This window comes from Musa acuminata, chromosome BXJ3-4 (genome assembly GCF_036884655.1).
Source record: "Musa acuminata AAA Group cultivar baxijiao chromosome BXJ3-4, Cavendish_Baxijiao_AAA, whole genome shotgun sequence".
Taxonomy (NCBI): Eukaryota; Viridiplantae; Streptophyta; class Magnoliopsida; order Zingiberales; family Musaceae; genus Musa; species Musa acuminata.
The window spans coordinates 19,116,951-19,140,000 of record NC_088352.1 but is presented as its reverse complement, the minus strand read 5'-3'; the positions used below and the strand labels follow the sequence as shown (position 1 = coordinate 19,140,000).

At 36.0% G+C, this 23,050-nt stretch overlaps 1 protein-coding gene across 1 annotated transcript; it reads left to right on the top strand.

The window, feature by feature from the left end:
* The first annotated feature begins 10,948 nt into the window (after positions 1–10,948).
* On the top strand, positions 10,949–22,753 carry LOC135636715 (phosphatidylinositol 4-phosphate 5-kinase 9-like). Its single transcript, XM_065148650.1, has 9 exons — positions 10,949–11,144; positions 12,479–13,789; positions 14,790–14,957; positions 16,179–16,344; positions 17,168–17,278; positions 17,410–17,597; positions 19,163–19,320; positions 22,103–22,268; positions 22,431–22,753. Exons 2-9 carry the CDS (start codon positions 12,528–12,530, stop codon positions 22,696–22,698), a joined length of 2,487 nt encoding a protein of 828 aa, XP_065004722.1. The 5' UTR covers positions 10,949–11,144; positions 12,479–12,527; the 3' UTR covers positions 22,699–22,753.
* The last annotated feature ends 297 nt before the right edge of the window (positions 22,754–23,050 follow it).

Here is a 23,050-nt window from a genome sequence, read left to right as displayed (position 1 = left end):
TCTCATCAACTCAAAAGATTCATCTTAATCTATTATATAATGTTAGGATTGATAAGTTTTATTATTTTAAAAAAAATAAAAATTAAAATATAAAAAGAATTCTTTGTATATTAAGAATTATTTGTCCTATAAATACATATAAGAAAAAAAAAATACTTTTTGAGTTATATTAGGATGATTTTCTCCGGTAGATTTAGAGCGGTTGAGAGTAGACGTAAGATCGATGAACCTAAGAGAATATTTTACTTCTTATCCTTAGTTATTTGTATATATATATATATATATATATATATATATATTTCTATCGATGAAGATAAGAGCTTTAACATTTTCTCTCACACGTAATCGAATTGTCAAAAATGATATCAGTGGAGGACTTATCAATGACACCAAAGGAGTAGTTTGATGTACGTAATTGTGCCCCTACAATGACGTGCGGCAGACAAAGGCGGACCGGCGGTCGGCGTCAGCCGGCAAGATGTGGTGGACAACATTGCCCCCCTCACCTCCGTCTTCACCGACGTCCACAAGCTGCACTGCGTTCCCTTTTCGAGGAGGAGAAGACAAACACCTTTTTGCACACAATGCTGTGTTGATGACGCAACGAGAAAGAGACGGTGCCAAAAATATCAATTTCCGGCCACCGACCTCTGCCGACGACTTTGTCTTCTTCGTTGTTTTCTCCTTTTCAAGCATATGCTTAATAAGTCGATCCATCTATGATTTGATCCCCACGTTAAAAAATTTTAGATTTAATAATAATTGTATTTTAAGATAATAAATTTAATGGCCATCCAATTTAGAAGTTATCGTAGTGATAAAGGAAATAAAAAGTTAATTTATTTATCATGTGACATCAAATTGTGAGAGTTATTTAACTCAACTACACTCTTTTATATAAACCCTACACAATTTTCCTTATTTGAATTCCTCATGGAATATAAAAATATTTGCTGGTTCTTTCTGTTTATATTCATTAACAGTAATTTGATTATTCGAGGATGACCATATGAATCTTTGGTCATCATTTGAGATCTAAAAAAATATTAGATGATTAGTTAAATTAAGAATATTTATAATTTTTATTAAAATTTCTTTAGGTCTTTTTTTACTCTCTTTATACTACTAACGGTAATAATTTGACCCTTCTAACTATTGTATGCTTGTATTATTCTAAATGATTTTTTCTCATTTTATCTTTTATCAAACAATAAAATCTAATTGTTCATCAAATAATTTTTTTTTTCTTTTCATATATCCATTCAACTTTCTCATCTTAGTAACATAAGTATTTTTTTTTTTTATTAGTTAGTGACACGGGAGTGTCTAATTTACTACAATCTGATTATATGAGCCTTGATTATGATCTAGTATCTTTTTCAGCCAATAATGATGCTTCATAATCTTTATCTCAGCACACTCTAATATAGCTCATCAGCATATTCTCTGCACAAAGTTAAAGCTGTTTCAAGGTGCTTTTCTTCAAGACAAAGGAATGCATTAAAGGAGTTGGTTGGCAGCTGTGAACATTTCTTCATTACCAATGAGTGCATTAAAATAGTTGGTTAGTAGCTGTAAACATTTAATTTCGAAATTTCCTATGCTTGAAGGGTTGTTTCATGCACTAGTATTTATTTTGGTGTTTAGGACTTAGAAAGGACTTTTGAGAAAACGAAGGATATTGGCAGAAGTTCTCTTGGAGTGCTCTTGTGAACTCTGTATCTCTTGGAAGTGTCCTTGAGTGGTGAGTGTTTTGCTTTCAGTTCTGTATCCTTGCTTATTATCATTAGGGTGGTGATCTTCTGTATCCCTTTTGATTTTTAAACTTGGTGGTGAACTATTTTACGTTTTACCGAAGTTTCTTCACGAGTTCGTTCATTACCTTCTGTGACATTTTCTATCTGAACAACTGTTCTATCGGTGTTCTTTCAAAATCCATTCTGCAATTCTACCTTCCCCGGTACTAGTTTGGTATCAGAGCTAAAGGCTAGAGATCATGGCAAGGCAGAATGGAAAAGGTGTAGTTGGTGAAGGTAGCGACCATGGAGATGACGCTGAGTCGTTGAGGCTGTAGCTACAAAAATTGCTGCGTAGCCTACAAGAAAAAAATGAAATAATCGACGAACTTCAAAGTAGACACAACCAGCATGAAAATGATGCTCGAGAGTTTACTTCTGAAGATGAAACACCTCATCTTCCAAGGGAGTCAAGAAGCTGTCGGAGAAGAAATGAAGTCAAAGACGAGTGGCAGAATAAATATAATCCCAGATTTGATATTCCCGAATTTGAAGGTAAAATAAATGTTGATGACTTTATCGATTGGCTTAATACAGTAGAAAGAATTTTTGATTTTCATGAACCACCAGAACAAAGGAAGGTCAAACTTGTGGCACTCAAACTCAGGCGGAATGCATCTTTTTGGTGGGAAAATATGAAGAAACAAAGAGAACGTGAGGGGAAGAGTAAGATCGTTACATGGGAGAAAATGAAAAGAGAGCTAAAGAGAAAATATTTACCTGATAATTATAGACAAGAGATCTTTCTCAAAATACATGATTTCAAGCAAAAAGATCTTAGTGTAGAGGAGTACACTGCAGAATTTGATAATTTGATGTTAAAAGGAGAGCTTGTGGAACCGGAAGAGCAAACAATTGCAAGATACTTAGGAGGTCTGAAGTATGAGATTTCTAAAGTTGTTCAGCTACAGCCATATTGGTCTTTAAATGATGTGAGCAAGCTGGCATTAAAAGTTGAAAAGCAACAGAAGTTTGAAAAGAGTTTTCGGTATGACTCAAAAGAAGGCTACACAAAAGGAGGAAGTTCCAAGCCTACTGTCCAAAGCAAGGTGATATCGAAGGTGCAAGAAAAGGGTGAAGAGTCTGCTGGCAACAAAAAAATATCTAATTCTTCTACCCCAAGTGGCCGAAAATGCTTCAAATGTCATGGTTTTGGGCATATTGCTTCGGATTGTCCAAATAGGAGGATTGTAACTTTGGTTGAAGATCATAGTGATGGAGGCGAAGATGAAGCTGACGACGAACCAAAATACGATGATGATGAGGAAGAGATTACTTATGCTGATCATGGTTTGTCTATTGTATTGCAACGTAGTTTACAAGTGTCATATGTGGCCGACGATGAAAGTTGGGTGAGAAAAAATGTGTTTCACACTAAATGCACTTCTCTTGGCAAGGTGTGCTTGGTGATCATCGACAGTGGCAGTTTTGAGAACGTGGTTTCTTTGGAGATGGTGCAAAAGCTGAAGTTGGATACGATATCTCATCCACATCCATACCAATTATGTTGGTTGCAAAAAGGAAATGACATCAAGGTAACTAAAAGATGTTTAGTTTCATTTTCTATTGGCAAGTATTATAAAGATAAAGTGTGGTGTGATGTTGCCCCTATGGATGCTTGTCATTTACTATTGGGAAGACCTTGGCATTATGATAGAAGAGTGTTATATGATGGTTATAAACATACTTATTCTTTTAAAGTGAATGAAAAGAAGATTATCTTAACTCCATTATAACCTTCCGAAATCAGTGCGCCAAAGAAGGAAGTTAGTGCTTTTATTTCTTATAGAGAATGCAGATATGAATTGGACAAGGGCGGTCATGTTTTGGCCCTAATGGTAGTAGAGGAGAACGAACAACATAAGGAGACACCGAAAATCATGCAACCAATCCTAGAAGAATTTCAAGATGTTATACCGGAAGAGATTCCACATGGCCTTCCACCCTTGAGAGATATCCAGCATCACATTGATCTTATTCCTGGGGCTGTTCTACCTAATAAGGCAGCATATAGAATGAGTCCCAAGGAGCATGAAGAACTTCAAAGGCAAGTTGATGAATTGGTTAAAAAAGGGTTAATCCGGGAGAGCATGAGTCCTTGTGCGGTTCCTGTTTTGTTAGTGCCTAAGAAGGATGGTTCTTGGAGAATGTGTGTGGACAGTCGCACCATCAACAAAATCACAGTGGACTATCGCTTTCCTATTCCAAGGTTAGATGATTTACTTGGTCAATTGTGTGGTGCTTATATTTTCTCTAAAATTGATTTGAGGAGTGGCTATCACCAAATAAGAATGAGGCCCGGAGATGAGTGGAAAACAGCGTTTAAAACTAGATAAGGCTTATATGAATGGTTGGTTATGCCATTTGGACTATCTAATGCTCCTAGCACATTCATGAGATTTATGAATCACATACTTAAGCCATGCATTGGATTCTTTGTTGTAGTTTATTTTGACGATATATTGGTGTACAGCAAGAGTGAAGAGGAGCATATGAGTCATCTGAAAGAGATCTTTCTTATTTTGAGGCAGCAAAAACTTTATGCTAATCTAAAGAAATGTGATTTCTTTACTTCTAGTGTGGTGTTTTTGGGGTATGTTGTTTCAAAAGATGGAATCATGATGGATCAAAGCAAGGTTGAAGCTATTCTCAATTGGCCAACACCTGCTTCATTACATGATGTGAGGAGTTTCCATGGCTTAACATCTTTTTATAGAAGATTCATCAAGAGTTTCAGTTCTATTGTCGCTCTAATCACCGAATGTCTGAAATGTGATAAATTCAAATGGACTAATGAGGCTAATGATGCTTTTGAGCTTTTGAAAAGAAAGGTTACTGAAGCTCCTATCTTAGTTCTACCAAATTTTGACACTATGTTTGAAGTTGAATGTGATGCATCTAATGTGGGAATTGGTGCTGTTTTGAGTCAAGACGGAAAGCCCATTGCATTTTTTAGTGAAAAGCTGAATGATACGAGAAAGAAATACTCTACTTATGATAAGGAGTTTTATGCGATTTATCGAGCTTTGTCTCATTGGAGTCAATATCTTCTCGCCAAGCCATTTGTTCTATATTCTGATCACGAGGCATTAAAGTTCATTAATCATCAGCACAAGCTAAACAAGAGGCATGCAGCTTGGGTGGAGTTCTTACAATCTTACAACTTTACAATCAAGCACAAATCTGGTGTTCAAAATGTAGTTGCTGACGCATTGAGCAGAAAGCATTCTTTATTATCAGTAATGGAAGTCAAAGTGGTTGGATTTGACACATTCAAAGATCTATATGAGAATGATGTGGATTTTGGCTCGATATGGCAGAATTGCAAATCAGGTTCCTGTCAACAATTTTCGATCTTTGATGGTTTTCTTTTTCGAGCTAATGCTTTATGTGTTCCATCTTGTTCTTTGAGACAAGTAATTCTAGCTGAAGCTCATGGTGGTGTTTTGGGAGGACATTTCGGCAGGGATAAGACTCTAGCTCTTGTTCAATCAAATTTCTACTGGCCTAAAATGTTCAAAGATGTGGATAGACATGTGAAGCAATGCCGATTGTGTCATTTGGCAAAAACAAGAAGTCAAAATTCTGGTTTGTACACTCCATTGCAAGTGCCAAATGCTCCATGGGAGGATGTGAGTCTTGATTTCGTCTTAGGACTGCCAAGAACTCAAAAGAACAAGGATTCTATCATGGTTGTTGTTGACAGATTTTCAAAAATGTCTCACTTTGTTCCATGCAATAAATCAAATGATGCATCTCATATTGCTGATTTATATTTTAAGGAGATTGTTAAATTGCATGGTATTCCAAGAACTATGGTATCTGATCGAGATTCAAAATTTGTTAGTCATTTTTGGAGAACTCTTTGGAGGAAGCTGGGTACTTCTTTGAATTTCAGCAGCTCGCATCATCCACAAACCGATGGGCAAACTGAGGTAACAAACCGAAGCTTGGGAAATTTGCTTAGAAGCTATGTTGGGAAGAATATTAAGCAATGGGATGTCATTCTTCCACAAATTGAGTTTGCCTACAATCGTTCTATGCATCATAGTATTGGTAAGAGTCCTTTTGAGGTAGTTTATGGTGCTAATCCTGCTGGTCCTTTGGACTTAATCCCTCGTTCTACAACAAAGCAATTTAGTGGAGATGCTGATGAAAGAGCTAAGCAGATAAAGAAGCTACATGAGGGTGTGAAAGCAACCATTGAGAAACAAAATGAGAGGTACATGCAAGCTGCTAACAAACACAGAAAACTTGTGGAGTTTAATGCAGGTGATTTGGTCTGGATTCATCTAAGGAAGGAGAGGTTTCCACCGGGAAAATTTGGAAAATTGAAACCAAAGGCTGATGGTCCATTCAAGGTGCTTAAGAGAATTGGTCGAAATGCTTATGAGATAGAGCTACCTGAAGATTACGGAGTATCCCCAACATTTAATGTGGCTGATTTGAGTCCTTTTTATAATCATGTTGATGAATCAAACAAAGACTTGAGGACAAGTTTCATTCAACCGGGGGAGATTGACACGGGAGTGTCTAATTTACTACAATCTGATTATATGAGCCTTGATTATGATCTAGTATCTTTTTCAGCCAATAATGATGCTTCATAATCTTTATCTCAGCACACTCTAATATAGCTCATCAGCATATTCTCTGCACAAAGTTAAAGCTGTTTCAAGGTGCTTTTCTTCAAGACAAATGAATGCATTAAAGGAGTTGGTTGGCAGCTGTGAACATTTCTTCATTACCAATGAGTGCATTAAAATAGTTGGTTAGTAGCTGTAAACATTTAATTTCGAAATTTCCTATGCATGAAGGGTTGTTTCATGCACTAGTATTTATTTTGGTGTTTAGGACTTAGAAAGGACTTTTGAGAAAACGAAGGATATTGGCAGAAGTTCTCTTGGAGTGCTCTTGTGAACTCTGTATCTCTTGGAAGTGTCCTTGAGTGGTGAGTGTTTTGCTTTCAGTTCTGTATCCTTGCTTATTATCATTAGGGTGGTGATCTTCTGTATCCCTTTTGATTTTTAAACTTGGTGGTGAACTATTTTACGTTTTATCGAAGTTTCTTCACGAGTTCGTTCATTACCTTCTGTGACATTTTCTATCTGAACAACTGTTCTATCGGTGTTCTTTCAAAATCCATTCTGCAATTCTACCCTCCCCGGTACCAGTTAGGTCAAGACTTGGCAATAAATTATCAAAGTATTTAATTAGCTAAGTTAGTTAACACCTTCATAACAAAAGTTTATATATAATATTTTTTAACTATCCGATATTAATATTCATAACATATTATTGATCTAATAATCATCTTATAAATTTTTTTAATCTCAAAGATATCTAATAATATTTTTATTTATTCTATAAATAATATCTTTACCTCTATATATTTTATATCTATGAACAATATCTTCATTAATCTTCCAATTTAGATACTAATATTTGTGCAATATCATTCCCTTTAATTATCTTATACTAATATATTTTATATACTACCACTACGCACGTGGATCCAACAATTAAATTAAATACGAAGGGCGGCACCGATCTCCATGGAATCATGATCGAGAGCCTATAGATGACAACGAGGTCACCGTTCAAAAGAAGGCAAGATGTCTTTGGAATACATCCACATGCTTCCTTTTTGTAAGCAGAGCGGAAAAAGAAAAGGTGGCCGAGATAAGTCAATACCATCATCATTCATATATCCAATGGATCCATCGATACCATCTTCTCACTCAAACATGTTGTGCATGTATTAATTTCTTCCTCCCTCCCTAATAATTTATCTCTTGTATTTTATCTTATTAATAATAATTTATCTCTTATTAATAATAATTTAAAATTTATATTATTGTATTCAATCGAAATCTACTACTTCCATAATCATCGAGATATTAGGAAGATAATAAATTCGATGTGTGGGTGTGTGTCGGATAAAAACTTGCTTTTTAAGTTAGTGGTGGATTCAGATGATTGAAAAATAAATGGAGCTATAATTTTTTTTAGAGGTTTTAGTTGATATACTTTAGATTTTTTTTTATATTTTTATAATGTGTCGAAGACAACTATTGAGTTGAGATAAAGAATATCAAAAATAATTTTGTGAATCATACAATCATCATTAGATTATGAGATGATACACTGACCACAGCATCGAATATTATAATTATGTAGTTATTATTTCGTTTGAATAGACTACCATTAGATTATAGGACAAGCATGTCAGGTGGATCAGACATGCATTAAATATCATCAGAATGCCTGCCTATATGTCAAACCTCCTTATGTCCATCTTAAATTCTTCTTATTTCGGTGACACAAAGTTTCGTGGATGTTACATTTAAAATCCATAAAAGCTAACTTAAGAAATGTCATACATGATTTTCCTTTTAAGAAAGACTCTTAAGTGGTATTATCGAACCAAACATGTGACATCTCTATCAATTTTAACCACATAATTTTTATTTAATTAATAATATATCAAATATGCTAATAAACAATAATGCATCCAAGTCACAATTGTCCAACTTACATCTTATCTCTCCTTACTCTTATATTCCATTTTTATCTTTTGAGATGAGAAGCAACAAACTAAGAACATAAACATGAACTTCTCATCTTCAAATCAAATTGCAACTCATAAATTTCATGTGACATGTGTGTTCTAATTTTAAGGGGTGTTGAAGTTAAACCACATCAAATTTGAGAATCATAAGAAGATAAATGATAATGAACCCAATACACTATTCACCATATGTAGATAACATGTTTTCTTTTTTCCTTGTGTTTTTTTTTTTTGCTTTCCTCATTAGTTAAAATCAATTCAAGTGAAGATTTCACCTTTATCTAAAATCCTTTTTGGTTTCATATTCATGTTTCAGAAATAAAAACATAAACTTTGACATAATATTGGTGGCATAATTTGCATTGTTCAGATCAATATTATTCAAACAAAAAGATAGATAGAGAAGTATTTTATGAGTAGATGATACACAAGCATCATATTCCGATGAGATAAAAAGCTGTTGGAGTGAAGAGGACAAAAGAGTCCTCAAAGAATGGTTGGCCATTGGAACAATATATCTACCCCCATTCATCATTTTATAATCACCAATCTTACTTTTTTCCTTTTTTCCTTTGGTGGGAATAAATTCTTCCATTTGTTATTGGTTGATTACATGGTGTGCAAACGGGATGTAATCTTCATCCCCTACTTTTAAAGCTGATGTCCAATCTTCCTTGTTGATCTTATTTGTTCATTAGGGTTGGTATTAAACATCATTATCATGACAACAAATATGATATCAATCGAGTAACTCAATCTAAACTCAAATATAATTTAAATTGATTGGATACATTAAAAACCCATAATAAATAAAATTATAATATCTTTATACTATTTGCTCATAAAAAGATTATCCTCTCCAAAACCTATAATGAACAAACGAATGAGTGAATAAGCTATCACTTTCATTCCTTCAAATCACATCGTGGGATCGTACACGACAAAACACCAGATGAGCTAATTCATCATAAATAAAGTTCTCACTCTCGAGTGTCCCCGTGATATTGACTATAAGATAGTGCCATCATCCAATCTTGAATATTATTCCAAAATTCTATCCCAAGATTTAAGGGTGTTGAGATGTCATTATCTTCTCACCTTATAATTATGAATTTCATCTTATATAAATCATAAAACTATTAAATTTAAATTTGATTTAAGTCACTATCTTTTCTGTCTATGGAGATATATTTCAAATCTGATCATAAGATAATCCATTAGGAATTGAAAGTGAGATAGATATAAAATAGAGATAAGAAAGATTATTTATTATATTGAAGTGTTGTACTTGATTCGCATCACTTCAAATAATATGTCAACATTAATATACATATTGGTCAAACAAGCCACTCTCTCTCTCTCTCTCTCATATATATATATATATATATATATATATGTATATATATATATATATATGTATATATATGTATATGTATATATATATATATATGTATATGTATATGTATATATATGTATATGTATATATATATATGTATACATATATGTATAATATATATGTATATGCATATAATATGAACACATATTATGCATGAAGGTGAAGTGTCTTCATCCATTAAAATCCATGCAATTCTATATCATAAAAAAGACAGTGATTTCTGTTAGGGAAAAATTAGTACAAGGTTGAGATACAAGAAAAATAATGAGTCTATCATCCTCACGTGATATAAAAATTGTCATTCTCGGATTACTTAGTTCTCTTCCTTTTCTATGCTAACTTTATATCTTTAGTAGTGTTTGATGAGCGAATAGTCGTTTTGAATGAGATGGGGGCGACGTAGAAACACGTTAATGACGTCGACAGGATGATAATGATAGATCTTGACCGTTGAAAATTAAGTTGCAAGGGATCGGAGCTTCCGCGAGATGAAGGGTGATCCGAGCGTCCGCCGGTGGGTTGTGCTCCGGGTGGGGCCGTGCGGGACCACAGCGACCGGCACACGCGGAGGTGGATGGGCGAGCGTGTGAACGACGCCGGTGGGTGCGGACGTGTCGTCGTAATTTTTCGGCGAGTCGTGGGCCCCACTGCCTTGACGACTGGGCTTTGCGGGACCCACCGTTCAGGCCGCACTGGACGGCGCAAAGGATGCGGGTGACGTTTGAAGAGCGATGCGGAGAACCCACTTGTGGGACCTCCCTATTACTGGGCACAGAGGTGGATGAGCGAGCGTGTAAGCGACGCGGGTGGAGTGCTAACTGTCACCATGATTTCGGTTACGATTTACAAGTCGCGGGCCCACCATAACTCTTATCGCGTAGAGCGGGCCCAGTGGGACCCATTGATGAGGCCACGCCACACGGGTGATGGCGTTAACAGTTTCCCATGTGCGAGTCGCGGGGCCAAACGGGCCCCTTCTCCATGGTGTGCAGGACTCAGTGTGGGACCCGCCGCTGGGGCCACCGTCCACCCGACCATCCAGCGATGGGTAACAACTAGGGTGAACCCCGCCTCTCGATAACCCGCTGCTGCTCCGAATCCTCCGCCACCACCCACCGTCGATCGACGTAACCCATTCTCGTTTACCTTCCCCCGCCCACCCCCTTCCTTTTTTAAAGTCGAAAACCCATCTCCACCATGAGAAAACGGCAAACGACCCACCAAAACGGACACAAAGTCTCCACTCCCGACAGAGAGAGAGAAACAGAGGCGGCGGTACCAAACCACCACCGCAAGGTGACGGCCCACCCCTCGGGGGTCTCGCTTCCTCTCGCTCCCTGCTCACGACGAGTCTCTGGATCGACTGGCCGTCGTCCAATCGGTAACCTGTCGATCTGTCGGTCATTTATTTCTCTTCTCGCCTTCTTCCGAGGGTCTGATCTTGGGCGTGGCCTAGCTCTTTCATCGCATCTTCTTCTCGTTCTTCACTTGGATTTTTAGTTATTTTGCGAACATGGATCTTGGATCTTGGTCGTGCGGAGTTCCTCCGATTCGCTAAATTTCTCCTAACCTAGATTTCGTTTTTTGCTGCTAAGAGTTTGCGAATTTGTGGTCCTTCAGAGGTTGATTTATAAGCAATATATGAGCTGGAATTCGATGATGCTTAGTTTACTTCCCACTCAATCTGCTGATGGTCAGAACGGACTTATGGCTTCAATAAGTCACCTCGTGGAGATGATGCTTTCTTTATGTTAAGTTGCATCAGTCAAAAGATGGTGGTTGGCTTATTAATATACAAAAGTTTAAGCAACGTCAATCTGGATCAGTTGAACGATATCAAGGAAGTGTGTTTTAGGTCTTTATTTGATGATGTGCCTTTGGCCAAATAATTGGTGTAGTTTTGAGACATTACGATCTTTTGTTTCTGGATTTTTTTTGAATGCTTTTGAGCAATGGATAAGCCATATAATAAAATTGATATAATTCCGAAATCTTGTACTTCTGGTTCTTTTAATGGAATGTCTAGTTCTCTGGCAAAGTGTCCTATACTTAGTTTTGTTTCTGTAAGATTCTTCCATGAATTTATATGATGAGATTTCTGAAGAGATTACCTGATGTAAGTTCATGATGTGTCTATCAAGTGATTTATATTCATATATGCACTTTGCTTGTTGCAACTTGTTTCTATGTTTTTCGTTTAGAAAATACAACATTACTTAAGCAACATATCTTTTATTAATTTTGAAATAGAACTATGGGAATCTGAAAAGCAAAACATGATTTGGACGCCCACTACTAGTAATATACCAATTAGATGTAAATGAGAGTTTAGGTATACTACAATGCAAAAGAAGCAAGTTGGATTACACCGAAACTGTATTTGAAGGAGCCAAATTATATGTGAGATGACATCATCAAGGAATGGGTTTGTAACAGGCACATTTAAACACGCATCTGGATCTATGACTTGTAAATGTAACTGAATAGGTAAGCCCTTGGTGCAGCCTCTTAGCTTTTCTCTTTTGTTGACCTTCATCTAAGGTTATGGAATTTATTAGAATATGCTTCAGGGATTCAAAAATTTCCTGTACCTTATAATTTGTCTCTTCATTTAACTTTTGACTGGAGAATATTCTAGGAAGTTAGTATTTGCCTAGGCCACCAGGAAATTCTTTATGGCATTTTAATGTTTCCTTTTTTGCTACATTGTTGCAGCTGAAGATTTCCTTCCGCTGAGGGATTAAATCCTTTTTGTAAGTTATGCATGTCACTCCCTGGGGCGCATGTTGATGATGTGGAGAGACTTTCGTGTTGCAGAGGATCATCGCATGACACTGGTTGCATTGATGACAAAGGCCTCTCAGTCCATCTGTTCAATAGTCAGGATACTCTTGCCTCTAGTTCGTATGTTAGCTTTAGGGTTACTGAGGTTACACTTCCCAGTGGGGACAAGTATTGTGGCACATTACTGGGTAACGTGCCAGAGGGATCAGGGAAATATGTTTGGTCCAATGGTTGTGCTTACGAGGGCGAGTGGAGGAGAGGGATGAGGCATGGGCATGGAAAAATCATGTGGTCTTCAGGAGCTGTTTATGATGGAGAATTTTCTGGTGGATACATGCATGGGAATGGCACCTACAGTGGACCAGACAACTTGACCTACAAGGGACGGTGGAAGTTAAATCTCAGACATGGTCTGGGATATCAAACATATCCTAATGGAGATATCTTTGAAGGATCTTGGATCCAGGGAGTGATAGAAGGCCATGGTAAGTATGCTTGGGCTAATGAAAACATGTATATTGGTAACATGAAAGGAGGAAAAATGTCTGGGAAGGGTACTTTTACTTGGAAAAATGGTGACTCGTATGAAGGTAATTGGTTGGATGGAATGATGCATGGTTTTGGAGTCTATACTTGGGTTGATAGTGGCTGCTATGTTGGAACATGGACCAGAGGTTTGAAGGATGGAAAAGGATTCTTCTATCCACATGGAAGCAAAATTCCAGCTGGACAAGAACTTTATCTTAATGCTTTAAGAAAGCGAGGCCTGTTACCTGATTTCAAGAGACAAAACCATGGCTCACGCATCCTTCATGCTTCATCTGTTGATATGGGAAACATGAAGGTCGGTGAAACTCGAGAATCAGGTAACGTTCCAACTATAAGTGTTCCCAAAGGACACCTGATAAATTTTGAGCAGTCTCGGGCCAAACATGTGTCGTTGGAGCGGCGGTGGAGTCTCGAGGTTGCTATAGAAAAAGTTATTGGACATGATATGACACTAGAATCTGTTGCAGAGAGTGATGAAAAAGCAGTTGATACAAATGTTCCAATCCTTGAGAGGGAGTACATGCAAGGAGTTTTAATTAGTGAGGTAGTAATCAGCAACAGCTTTTTAATGTCACCTAGAAAAGCAAAGAGACGTCAAAAGAGACTGATGAAGGAAATAAAAAAGCCAGGCGAGGCAATAATAAAAGGACATAGGAGTTATGATCTAATGCTCAGCCTTCAGCTTGGAATCAGGTAAAATAAAGATTTCTGAGATTTTAGATTCATGAATATTTATTTTTTGAAATCATATTTATTCCACGTTGCACTGACTTCTCATTTTCTTTCTCGACTGTGCTTTAGCAAGTACTTGTTGCATTTTTATTGATGATTACTGTCTTGGTTTCATTTCAGCATTCATCACTGGCTTTTTCCTTGCTGATTGTTCATGCACATTATATTTGTTTATCGTATTGACTCTTTTTATATTAGAGATCTCTAATTGATCTATATTTTGAAACAATGTACATTGAAGTTAAATATGCACCAACAGGGTTGTGTTATTTTCCTTTTTTTTTTGTTTATGAGTCCCTTCTTTGATCTTGGCAAAGTTCAAAAAACTTGTCAAGTTGAGACAGTCAGATATATGCTTGATGTAGACGAAATTGGTGCCTGGACAATTTAATTCTTGACACTCGAATGGGGTTCCTATTAGAAAGGTTTGCTACTGCATAATGAGTATGACAATTGACTACACGCATAATATTTACATATCCAAATTATTTGAATGTAGGGCATGCTTTTGGCATAATCAATGTTATCAGTAATTTGCAGATGTGCTTAATCAATGTGTCCTGTATATAGAGATTGGCACATCCTGCTAATTGGTATTGCTACTGTTCCCTTCTTATTGCAACCTTAATGAAGCAGAGAGCATCGTCTATTTCAGCTTTTTTCTTAAGCTCGTTTCTAACAAAAGCTACAAGTCTCTGACACAAGCAAAAATTTAATGCCAAAGCCATTAATTGCTTCTCCTTTTGTAGTATGTGGTGATTATATTTCTGGCTCGAAAATTCAAGTAAATGAATATTGAATAGAAAAAGATTTTAGATTTATTATCAAATATTGAGTAGAAAATTTGTACACACATTTGTTCACTAGCATTCTATTGTAGCGGTGTATTCTGTAAACATTTGTTTTGGAAACTGAATTTCAGAAGGTTTGGACTCTCAACAGACATGTTTTTAATGCCCAGGTATACTGTAGGAAAAATTACACCAATACAAAGACGTGAAGTTCGTGCCTCAGACTTTGGGCCTAGAGCAAGCTTTTGGATGAACTTTCCAAAAGAAGGTTCACAGCTCACACCTCCTCATCGTGCAGAAGATTTTAAATGGAAAGACTATTGTCCAATGGTGTTCAGGTATGTAATAGCAACTTTTCATGTGCTGGAATTATGGCATATATTCAATTTTCTGGTTTAACTTTTCTAGGTCTTTGAAACCTATTCTTTTTGTAGTTTTCTGGAAAGGCACAAAAGAGAATGCTTTGAAATGGATTGCAACTGTAGTCGAAAATTTACAAGATTATAGATCCTTACTCTAGCACCCTTTCTCGCTTTGATCATATAAGTCAATAATGGAAGCGCAGATTTGTTTACTGCCAAGTGGTAGGTTGCCCTCATCACTACAGAAACCAGTCCGGTTGGACCAACTGTGCATCATCTCTGCCCTGTACCACCTTGAGTTGCACATGTAAAAGATTGAACATATTCAAGAACCTGCGATAATCATAATCTAGGAAGCCCGGTGGCATATACAGAACTCCAACTACCTAGTACTAAGGACTAAGGCCTTCTACCATCCTGGTGCCGCCCCACTAAATTGTTGAGTTGGTGACATCACAGGGAATGTCAGAAATTTCTCTCATATCTTAAGTTAGGGCATTTGTGTTCATTTCATTGTTTCCACTTGCACTAATTTTTCAGTTTCAGATTGTATCTCTGAGTTTCGGTGATTCTGGCGTTCTTTCAGCCCATATTGAATAATAACAATAAAATCATTATTTCTCAGCGAGGTCTGCTGAAATTCTTGATTTAGGTCATTATTGGCCAAACCTGATACAACTCTAGCCAATTTCTTGATTGTATCACGGGGTTCCTAGAGGAGGAAGGAGACCGAAGAAAAAGGACAAGGAAGAAGTGAAATAAAATGAGAAAACAAAGAAGAAACTAAAATTACAAAATGCTGCTGCTATCTTATGCTGTTTGATAGCACTGTTTGATTCCTTGGATTTCTATATACATATGTATACATATTGTAACCTTTTTAATTGTGTAACTGAGTATGTTGCAAGGCTCAATTTGGAACTACAGGATCTTAATGTCGGCTGTATACTAATTTCAACCTCTTTTTAAAATTCTATGTCGAAGTTTTCTGGTTGCAGTCATCCATTATTTGTGCATTCCACAATAGTCTTGAGTGGAATATAAATGTAGAACATGGACAAGGCATGTTGTTCAGTCTACTAAATCTTTGTTTTTAGTGTTCTTTCATAAAAAATACACCTAATAAATATATATGGAAGTCTCCTTCATATGTAGTCATATTTTTTTATGCATGATCATTACATGTTTTAATTGCAGAAATTTACGGGAGATGTTCAAGATTGATGCTGCAGATTATATGATGTCAATATGTGGTAGTGCTGCACTGAGAGAGCTTTCTTCTCCAGGGAAGAGTGGTAGTATCTTCTTTCTTTCTCAGGATGATCGGTTCATGATTAAGACCCTCCGCAAATCTGAGGTTAAGGTATTTCTCTCTTCAAATTGGATATAGATCAATGTTTCAGGGATTGAAGAAAGACGAACATGGAAACAAATTTTGAAGTAAACACTTATATATTGCTGTGATAAGACAAACTATTAATTTGTTTTCACCTTAAAACTTCTCTTCTTGTCAAATGTTGTAACAATAAATTGAAAATGCTTCTGGGCATGGTTCTAAATATGATTTTCTTGGCTATATTAAGCATGTACAATATTCCATCATTTTATGTTAACTTTTCCAAGATTAAAATCAATGAACCTATAAGTTGGTAAATGTTTTACTTTTGCCCTTGTCTTTTTGTAGGTGCTGAAGTCACTGTTTAAATGTACATCTGGAACTTCTTTGCAACTAATAGCATCCCAGCTTTAAGAAATCAAATATTCTTTGCAATTCTATGTTTGTTAACTAGTTGCTTAACTCAAGCTATTTTAATATAGTTTTATTTTCTGCACCCTATCGTATATTTAAGGGATATTTTTTCTTGATTCTCAGCATGTCTTTTTTTCTTTCTTTTTTTTTGCACCCAATGCTATCTTCATGGGCAAATATTTTTTATTTTATACAATATTATCTTTTGTTTATCTACCTTTTCATGAAATACTTGAGATAACTAGAATCATGTATCTGTTATGGTCATTCTATTATTTTGGAATTATCTGCCAAATTTGTGGGACGGGGTTGTCTTTCAGCTATCAGTTGTCAATTTCCTTACATATCAGCTTGAGGAATCAATGAGTTTTTAGTTATTGTTAATTTAGCCAAAATCATATACAATATAGTTTGACTAGTTTTGTAATTTATGTAGGTCTTGTTGCGAATGCTTCCCAACTATTACCATCATGTGCGTACTTATGAAAATACACTCATCACTAAATTTTTTGGCCTTCACAGGGTTAAACCTTCTAGTGGGCAAAAGGTAACAAGCACCATGGTCTTTGACATATTATTACTTTCACACAATTGTCTCTTGTTTTCCATATTCTGTCATTTCTTTTAAGCAGTCTAGTCAAGTTCTTAGATGTTGATCTTGTCTCTTTCTATTTGCAGTTCCGGTTCGTTGTAATGGGAAACATGTTTTGCACAGAATTGAGAATTCACCGTAGATTTGATTTGAAAGGATCATCCTTGGGGCGGTCAACTGATAATGTTGAAATAGATGAGAACACAACCCTTAAAGACTTGGATCTAGATTACTGCTTTTATTTGGAACCTTCTTGGAGAGATGCTTTACTCAAGTAAAAAAAATATATTCTTGCCAATATTATGTTGCTTTTAAGTTCCTCTTTCTTTTTTTGCTTTCCTACAAGTAATAATCAATGTCTTACATAGTTTGTAAGAAAAGGAAGGAAATAGGCATTCTGATGTGTTCATTGCCCTAGTTGGATTATTTGGATTCTTTACCTAAAGACCCCTTCATATTCAAATTTGATAGCTTATTGATTGCATATGTGTATTTTATAATATCATAAATTCAACAACTCATATGCTTTCTCAGTTATCAATTGTGGGTATATGTCCACATAAACTGCTTATCATTATACATGGTTGCTAGAAAGTTTTAGTGCCCAGAGTAACTTGAAATTTTAGATATTGCTTTGTACAGAGCTCAATACCAGAAAAAGTTCAATATTGTTGACCCCAAATAATTATAACATCGACTATTATCTTGTTGTGCAGTAACTTGAAAAACTTAAGTAATATACAAATTCCTATTAGTTAATAATTCATTTGAGGATATGCAACCATGAAGGCTTCTTGAAAAAGAAACCAGTGTGCATTCCATCTAGATCCTCCTTGAGTGAAACATTATTAGCTTTAGTGGAGAATAGCCCATGAGAACCAGTGCCTGAAGTTTGCAAGTTATTTCTGATTGCGATGCATGTTCTGTGTTATTATCAGAACTTAAAAGTGATCGTACAAGTGAATGGTAGATGCTTCAGATGATATAATGTATTCTTTGAATTGATAAGACCATAGAAATCTGTTCTTGGAAAATGATTAAATTTTGTAGGAAAAAAATGGTGTACCTGGTGGTTGAATTAGATCTCAAGGGATGTAATAGGTTTTTCATGAAAGAAGCTTGTTTATTTCACCTTTTATTGTATTCTCTAATAGGCAATATGTGGGGGCAAAAGTTGCTCTAACAATGAAGTATAGAAAATATGGATGCAAAAATGCAAATGCTGCAAATCTGCAGCATTGACCAAGCATATAGCTGAAAATTAGTCATATACCAAAATGGCTAGATAAAGATCAGCAAGCAGATAGAGTAACATGCCATTGAGAGCATCATAGTTTAATTGGACTAGAAACTTTTATGCTAAATTTGATTTTTCAGATATTGCATCACAAGGATTTGTGTCTGTGAGATCTGAAATTGTTATCATATTGTTGACTTTGTATCCAAATGTGTCTTCTTCCTTGTGACTTGAATATTACCAGTGGCAGAATATATTTGAGAAGTGTTGGGTCTATAAAGTTGGCAGAAGGTATAGTTACAATAGTGATCCAGTAGATTCACCACACATGTTATACGTAAACCTCATGGTTCTAGGAAATTCAGCTTTGTAATTAAACCCCATGTCCAGTTATTTTGAACATAAATACATTACAATTTAACTATGCCTCAACTTAAGCATCTTCATGAAAGTATTTCACCAATATTTTATATTAACTGATGAGATTTACAATCAATTCATTGGGTGTATCATATCTTCATTTCCTATTATAATTTATCTAAAACCTTTGGTCTGTTTAGATTATTCAAATCTTTCTTGTACTCTTATAATGGTTTTTGCAGACAAATTGAAATTGACAGCAAATTCTTGGAGACTCAGCGCATAATGGATTACAGTCTATTACTAGGTGTGCATTATAGAGCTCCGCGACACTTACAATCCTATGTATCTTTTCATCAAAATGTGACATCAGATGGATTGACTGCTCGACCAGAAGAAGGTGATAATACTTTTCCTGCTAGGAATTAAATTGCCTCGTTAAAAGTAATTATCAATTTACGTGAAGAAAGTTAATTGAAGTGCCAAAAGTATGATAGATATTGCTACTTGTTCCAAGTATGGGGACATCTAAGCAGTTTTGCATGCAAAAGCATGATAGATATTGATAATACGAGTGAAACTTGATAAAGTTGTTTGTGGTTAAAATGCTGGTAACTAATAGCGAAAAGGAAATGCTATGATCTCAAAACTGACATGCTTGATTACTTCTAGCTTAAGGTGATGACATGATGACAGACTGACTTTGTATCCAAATGTGTCCTCTCCTTCGACGTATTGCCCAATTGACATGTTGACCTCCCGCAACATCCGATCTCATTGGTGCAATGTTCGATTCTTCTGGCCCGATGCCTGAACTTATAGCACGAGATCCTTTCGGCATATCGACTAGTCCTCTAGCCTGACGTCCAATCTTCTGACATGTTTCATTTCGGCCCAACGTCTGATTCTTCCTACTTCTATCGATTTGTCTTTTCATGATCGAAGATAGTCCTACGTTACTCAAACGTTGATTAGATCATAACTTCATAAATTGATTTCATCATCAAAATCCTAGATTCAACAAATTTAGTTGTAAAATCCTCCGAAAATACCTGAAAACTTAAAACAAGTTAGGATAGAATTTTTAAATTAGAAATAAATATAGTTAAGTTTAGCAAAATCAATGTAAATTAGGTAAGAATAGTATCACATATCTTTTTCAAACTTTGAGGAATAGCATTATGCAAGGTTCGTATTTCGGTCTGTTATGAATTGTCCTTCTATAAATATTGAAATATCTACAGATAAATCATTTGAATTGTTAGATTATTTTGTTACTAAGGATTGAAATATCTTATCGTACGGGAGTTTCGAGATTCGCTCAGTACGATACGATACTGTATACCGAGTAGTATACTCGTTCAGTGTATATATATATATATATATATATATATATAAAGTAAAAAAAAATATTTTTGACGATGTCCTCGAATCTTCTCCCCCACGCGAGGTGGCGCCACCTCTCTTCTCCCTAGGTGGGGCGACGTCATAGAAAAACAAGGCGACATTACCTATATATATATAATCTTTTATTTATATTTATATATATATATAAAGGTAAAAAAAAAATGCGACGTCGCCTTTATATATATATATATATATATATATATATAATTTATTTATTTATACAAGTAAAAAAAAAAATCTATGATTTGCCTCAGCGACGTCGCCCCGTATGGGGAGAAGAGAGGCAACGTCGTATATATATATATATATATATATATATATATATATATATATATATATATGTAAAATACTGCTCGGTAGCTGGCAATCTGTGTACCAGTTTGCTGACGGATCGGTATGTACCGCCCGGTGCAGGCGGTATTATTCGAAATTAAAGAACTTGTTTGTTACAATATAAACTTTAAAATTCAAATGAATTAAATAATCACATATGTAGATATACCTGATTATTGATTTTACCACCAAAATAAACGATGAACCTCCACAAGTGGTAGATCGGGGTTTTCGATCCTATATATCTGCATATCAATATGATATGTTTGTTGGATCCAATCGTGAAATTGATCCCACGACATAGTGTATTGATATACCGTATGATATCGGTGTATCAATGTGGTGATGATCGTAAGTTGATTGTCATGAATCACATTTGTCCGAGGTGGCTCCTAAGGCATGTATTAGTGAATGTCAAAGCTTCATCTTAATCTTCCCAATTTAACCTCAATTTAATTCACAAATCATTGCTTTATAGAGTTTAGGAGAGTGTAAATGTGAGAAAAAAAAGAGTCTTAGATAGTTTATGAGAGTATGAGAGTGAAATGGAATGAAATAGGGGAGAAGATGAGTTTAAAAACTTATGAGAAAGAGCTTCAACAGTCAAATTGCATTGCTACCGAGCGATAACGGTCGAAATCGACCGTTACCGAGCTGTGCTAGGCAATTTCGATCGTTACCGCTCGATATAACCCTGTATCGTCTGATACGGGATGATGTTAAACGTTCCGCCCAGTAGCGGGCGGTCCGTGTACCGGTATGTTGTCGGACTGGTATGTACTGCCCGTACCGGGTGGTATTATTCGAAACTGTAAACCTTGATCCATACTATCCAAGTTTTATCTTGAATTAACTCTATTGATAGTTGAACCAATATATGGAATCAATATGACATTATCACAGACTTGCAGACACTAATTGACTGTAGATTATTGCTACTGATACGGTGATGCCCATACATTTGCACAACACCTTTCTAATTAAGCAGAAGAGATGCAACGCATATAAATGTTATGTGAAAATTGGCTTCTTTTCTATCCTTCTTTCTTTTAATTTGTGGTAGTGCACTACTCCGAAGATGCAACCATGCATTTTTAGACATTTGTTGCACTTTCTAATTAGCATGATAACCACTTATGTTAATTTTATAATTGGCTTTTCTAAGCTATTATCTACAAGACCTGGGTACATCTGAAGGTGAACCACTTCAACACATCTTGGGGTATCCTTCTCAAAGGCACCCATCGATGCAACCAACTGCAAATTTGCTTTGTTTTTGTTTTTTGGTATAAAACCCAGTTGAGGGACTTCGGATTTGTTTCTTGCAGCTCAAAAGTGATGGTTTTTGTCGGAAAAAAGTAATATCTGTTTTATGCTGGTTAATACCTTAATACATTTTTTATGTGGTAATTTTTTTCTTGTTTCGACTATATTCACTTCAGATACACAGGAGGATGAGATTTTCAACTACCCACAAGGCCTTGTTTTAGTCCCACGTGTAAGTGATGGAAATAGTGTTGTCGTCGGTCCTCATATTCGAGGAAGCCGTTTGCGTGCATCAGCGGCTGGTTTTGTGGAAGTGGATCTGCTTCTTCCAGGCACAGCAAGGTGAGCTGCCCTCTACCCTGTGTGTGTGGTGACTATGCTTCACCACTTCCCGACAGTGGCCTCAACAGTTGACATCAAATCGATGGTTCACATATGCTTATATCAGTATGTTGATCTGATGGTTCGATGCCCTAAATTCTAATGATGTTTCAATGTTACCAGGCTCCAAATCCAGCTAGGAGTCAACATGCCTGCAAGGGCAGAACATATCCCTAGAGATGACGGGACGGAGTTGATCCATGAAGTTTACGACGTGGTTCTTTATCTAGGAATCATCGACATTCTGCAGGAATATAACATGACTAAGAAAATTGAACATGCCTACAAATCACTTCAGTTTGATTCTATTTCCATCTCAGCAGTAGACCCTGAGTTCTACTCTCAGCGGTTTCTGAAATTTATCCAAACAGTTTTCCCTGAAAATGCATAATATTCGATGTATTTGCTCAATATTTCCTCGGTGAGAGTCATAATCTTTGGTTTCACTCCCGCAAATTTTATCTGATGCTTACTTCTTTTGCTAAATTACTTTGGGCAGCTCAGTGAGTAAAACCGATGGTAGCTTGACAAAGGATGATGTCTGCCACACGCTGCTCCTTTTCCCTGTTTTCTGCTTTTATATTTTGCTTTGCATAAGTTGTGCTACAGCTTGTAGGAAAGCAAAAGGAATTTGTCAATATTAATTAGGTGTTTATGTTGACTACCACAAATTGTAGAATTCGTTCGGAAAGGTTTGGTATTATGGAAGCCGTCATCCACGCAGAATATATTTTTCTGATTTG

Excerpts from the sequence above, each read along its gene's own strand:
- LOC135636715 (XM_065148650.1), top strand. The coding sequence starts at position 12,528 with ATGTCACTCCCTGGGGCGCATGTTGATGATGTGGAGAGACTTTCGTGT. Across the intron at positions 19,321-22,102 it reads GACTGCTCGACCAGAAGAAG|ATACACAGGAGGATGAGATT; the intron begins GTGATAATACTT and ends TATTCACTTCAG. Across the intron at positions 22,269-22,430 it reads CTTCTTCCAGGCACAGCAAG|GCTCCAAATCCAGCTAGGAG; the intron begins GTGAGCTGCCCT and ends CAATGTTACCAG.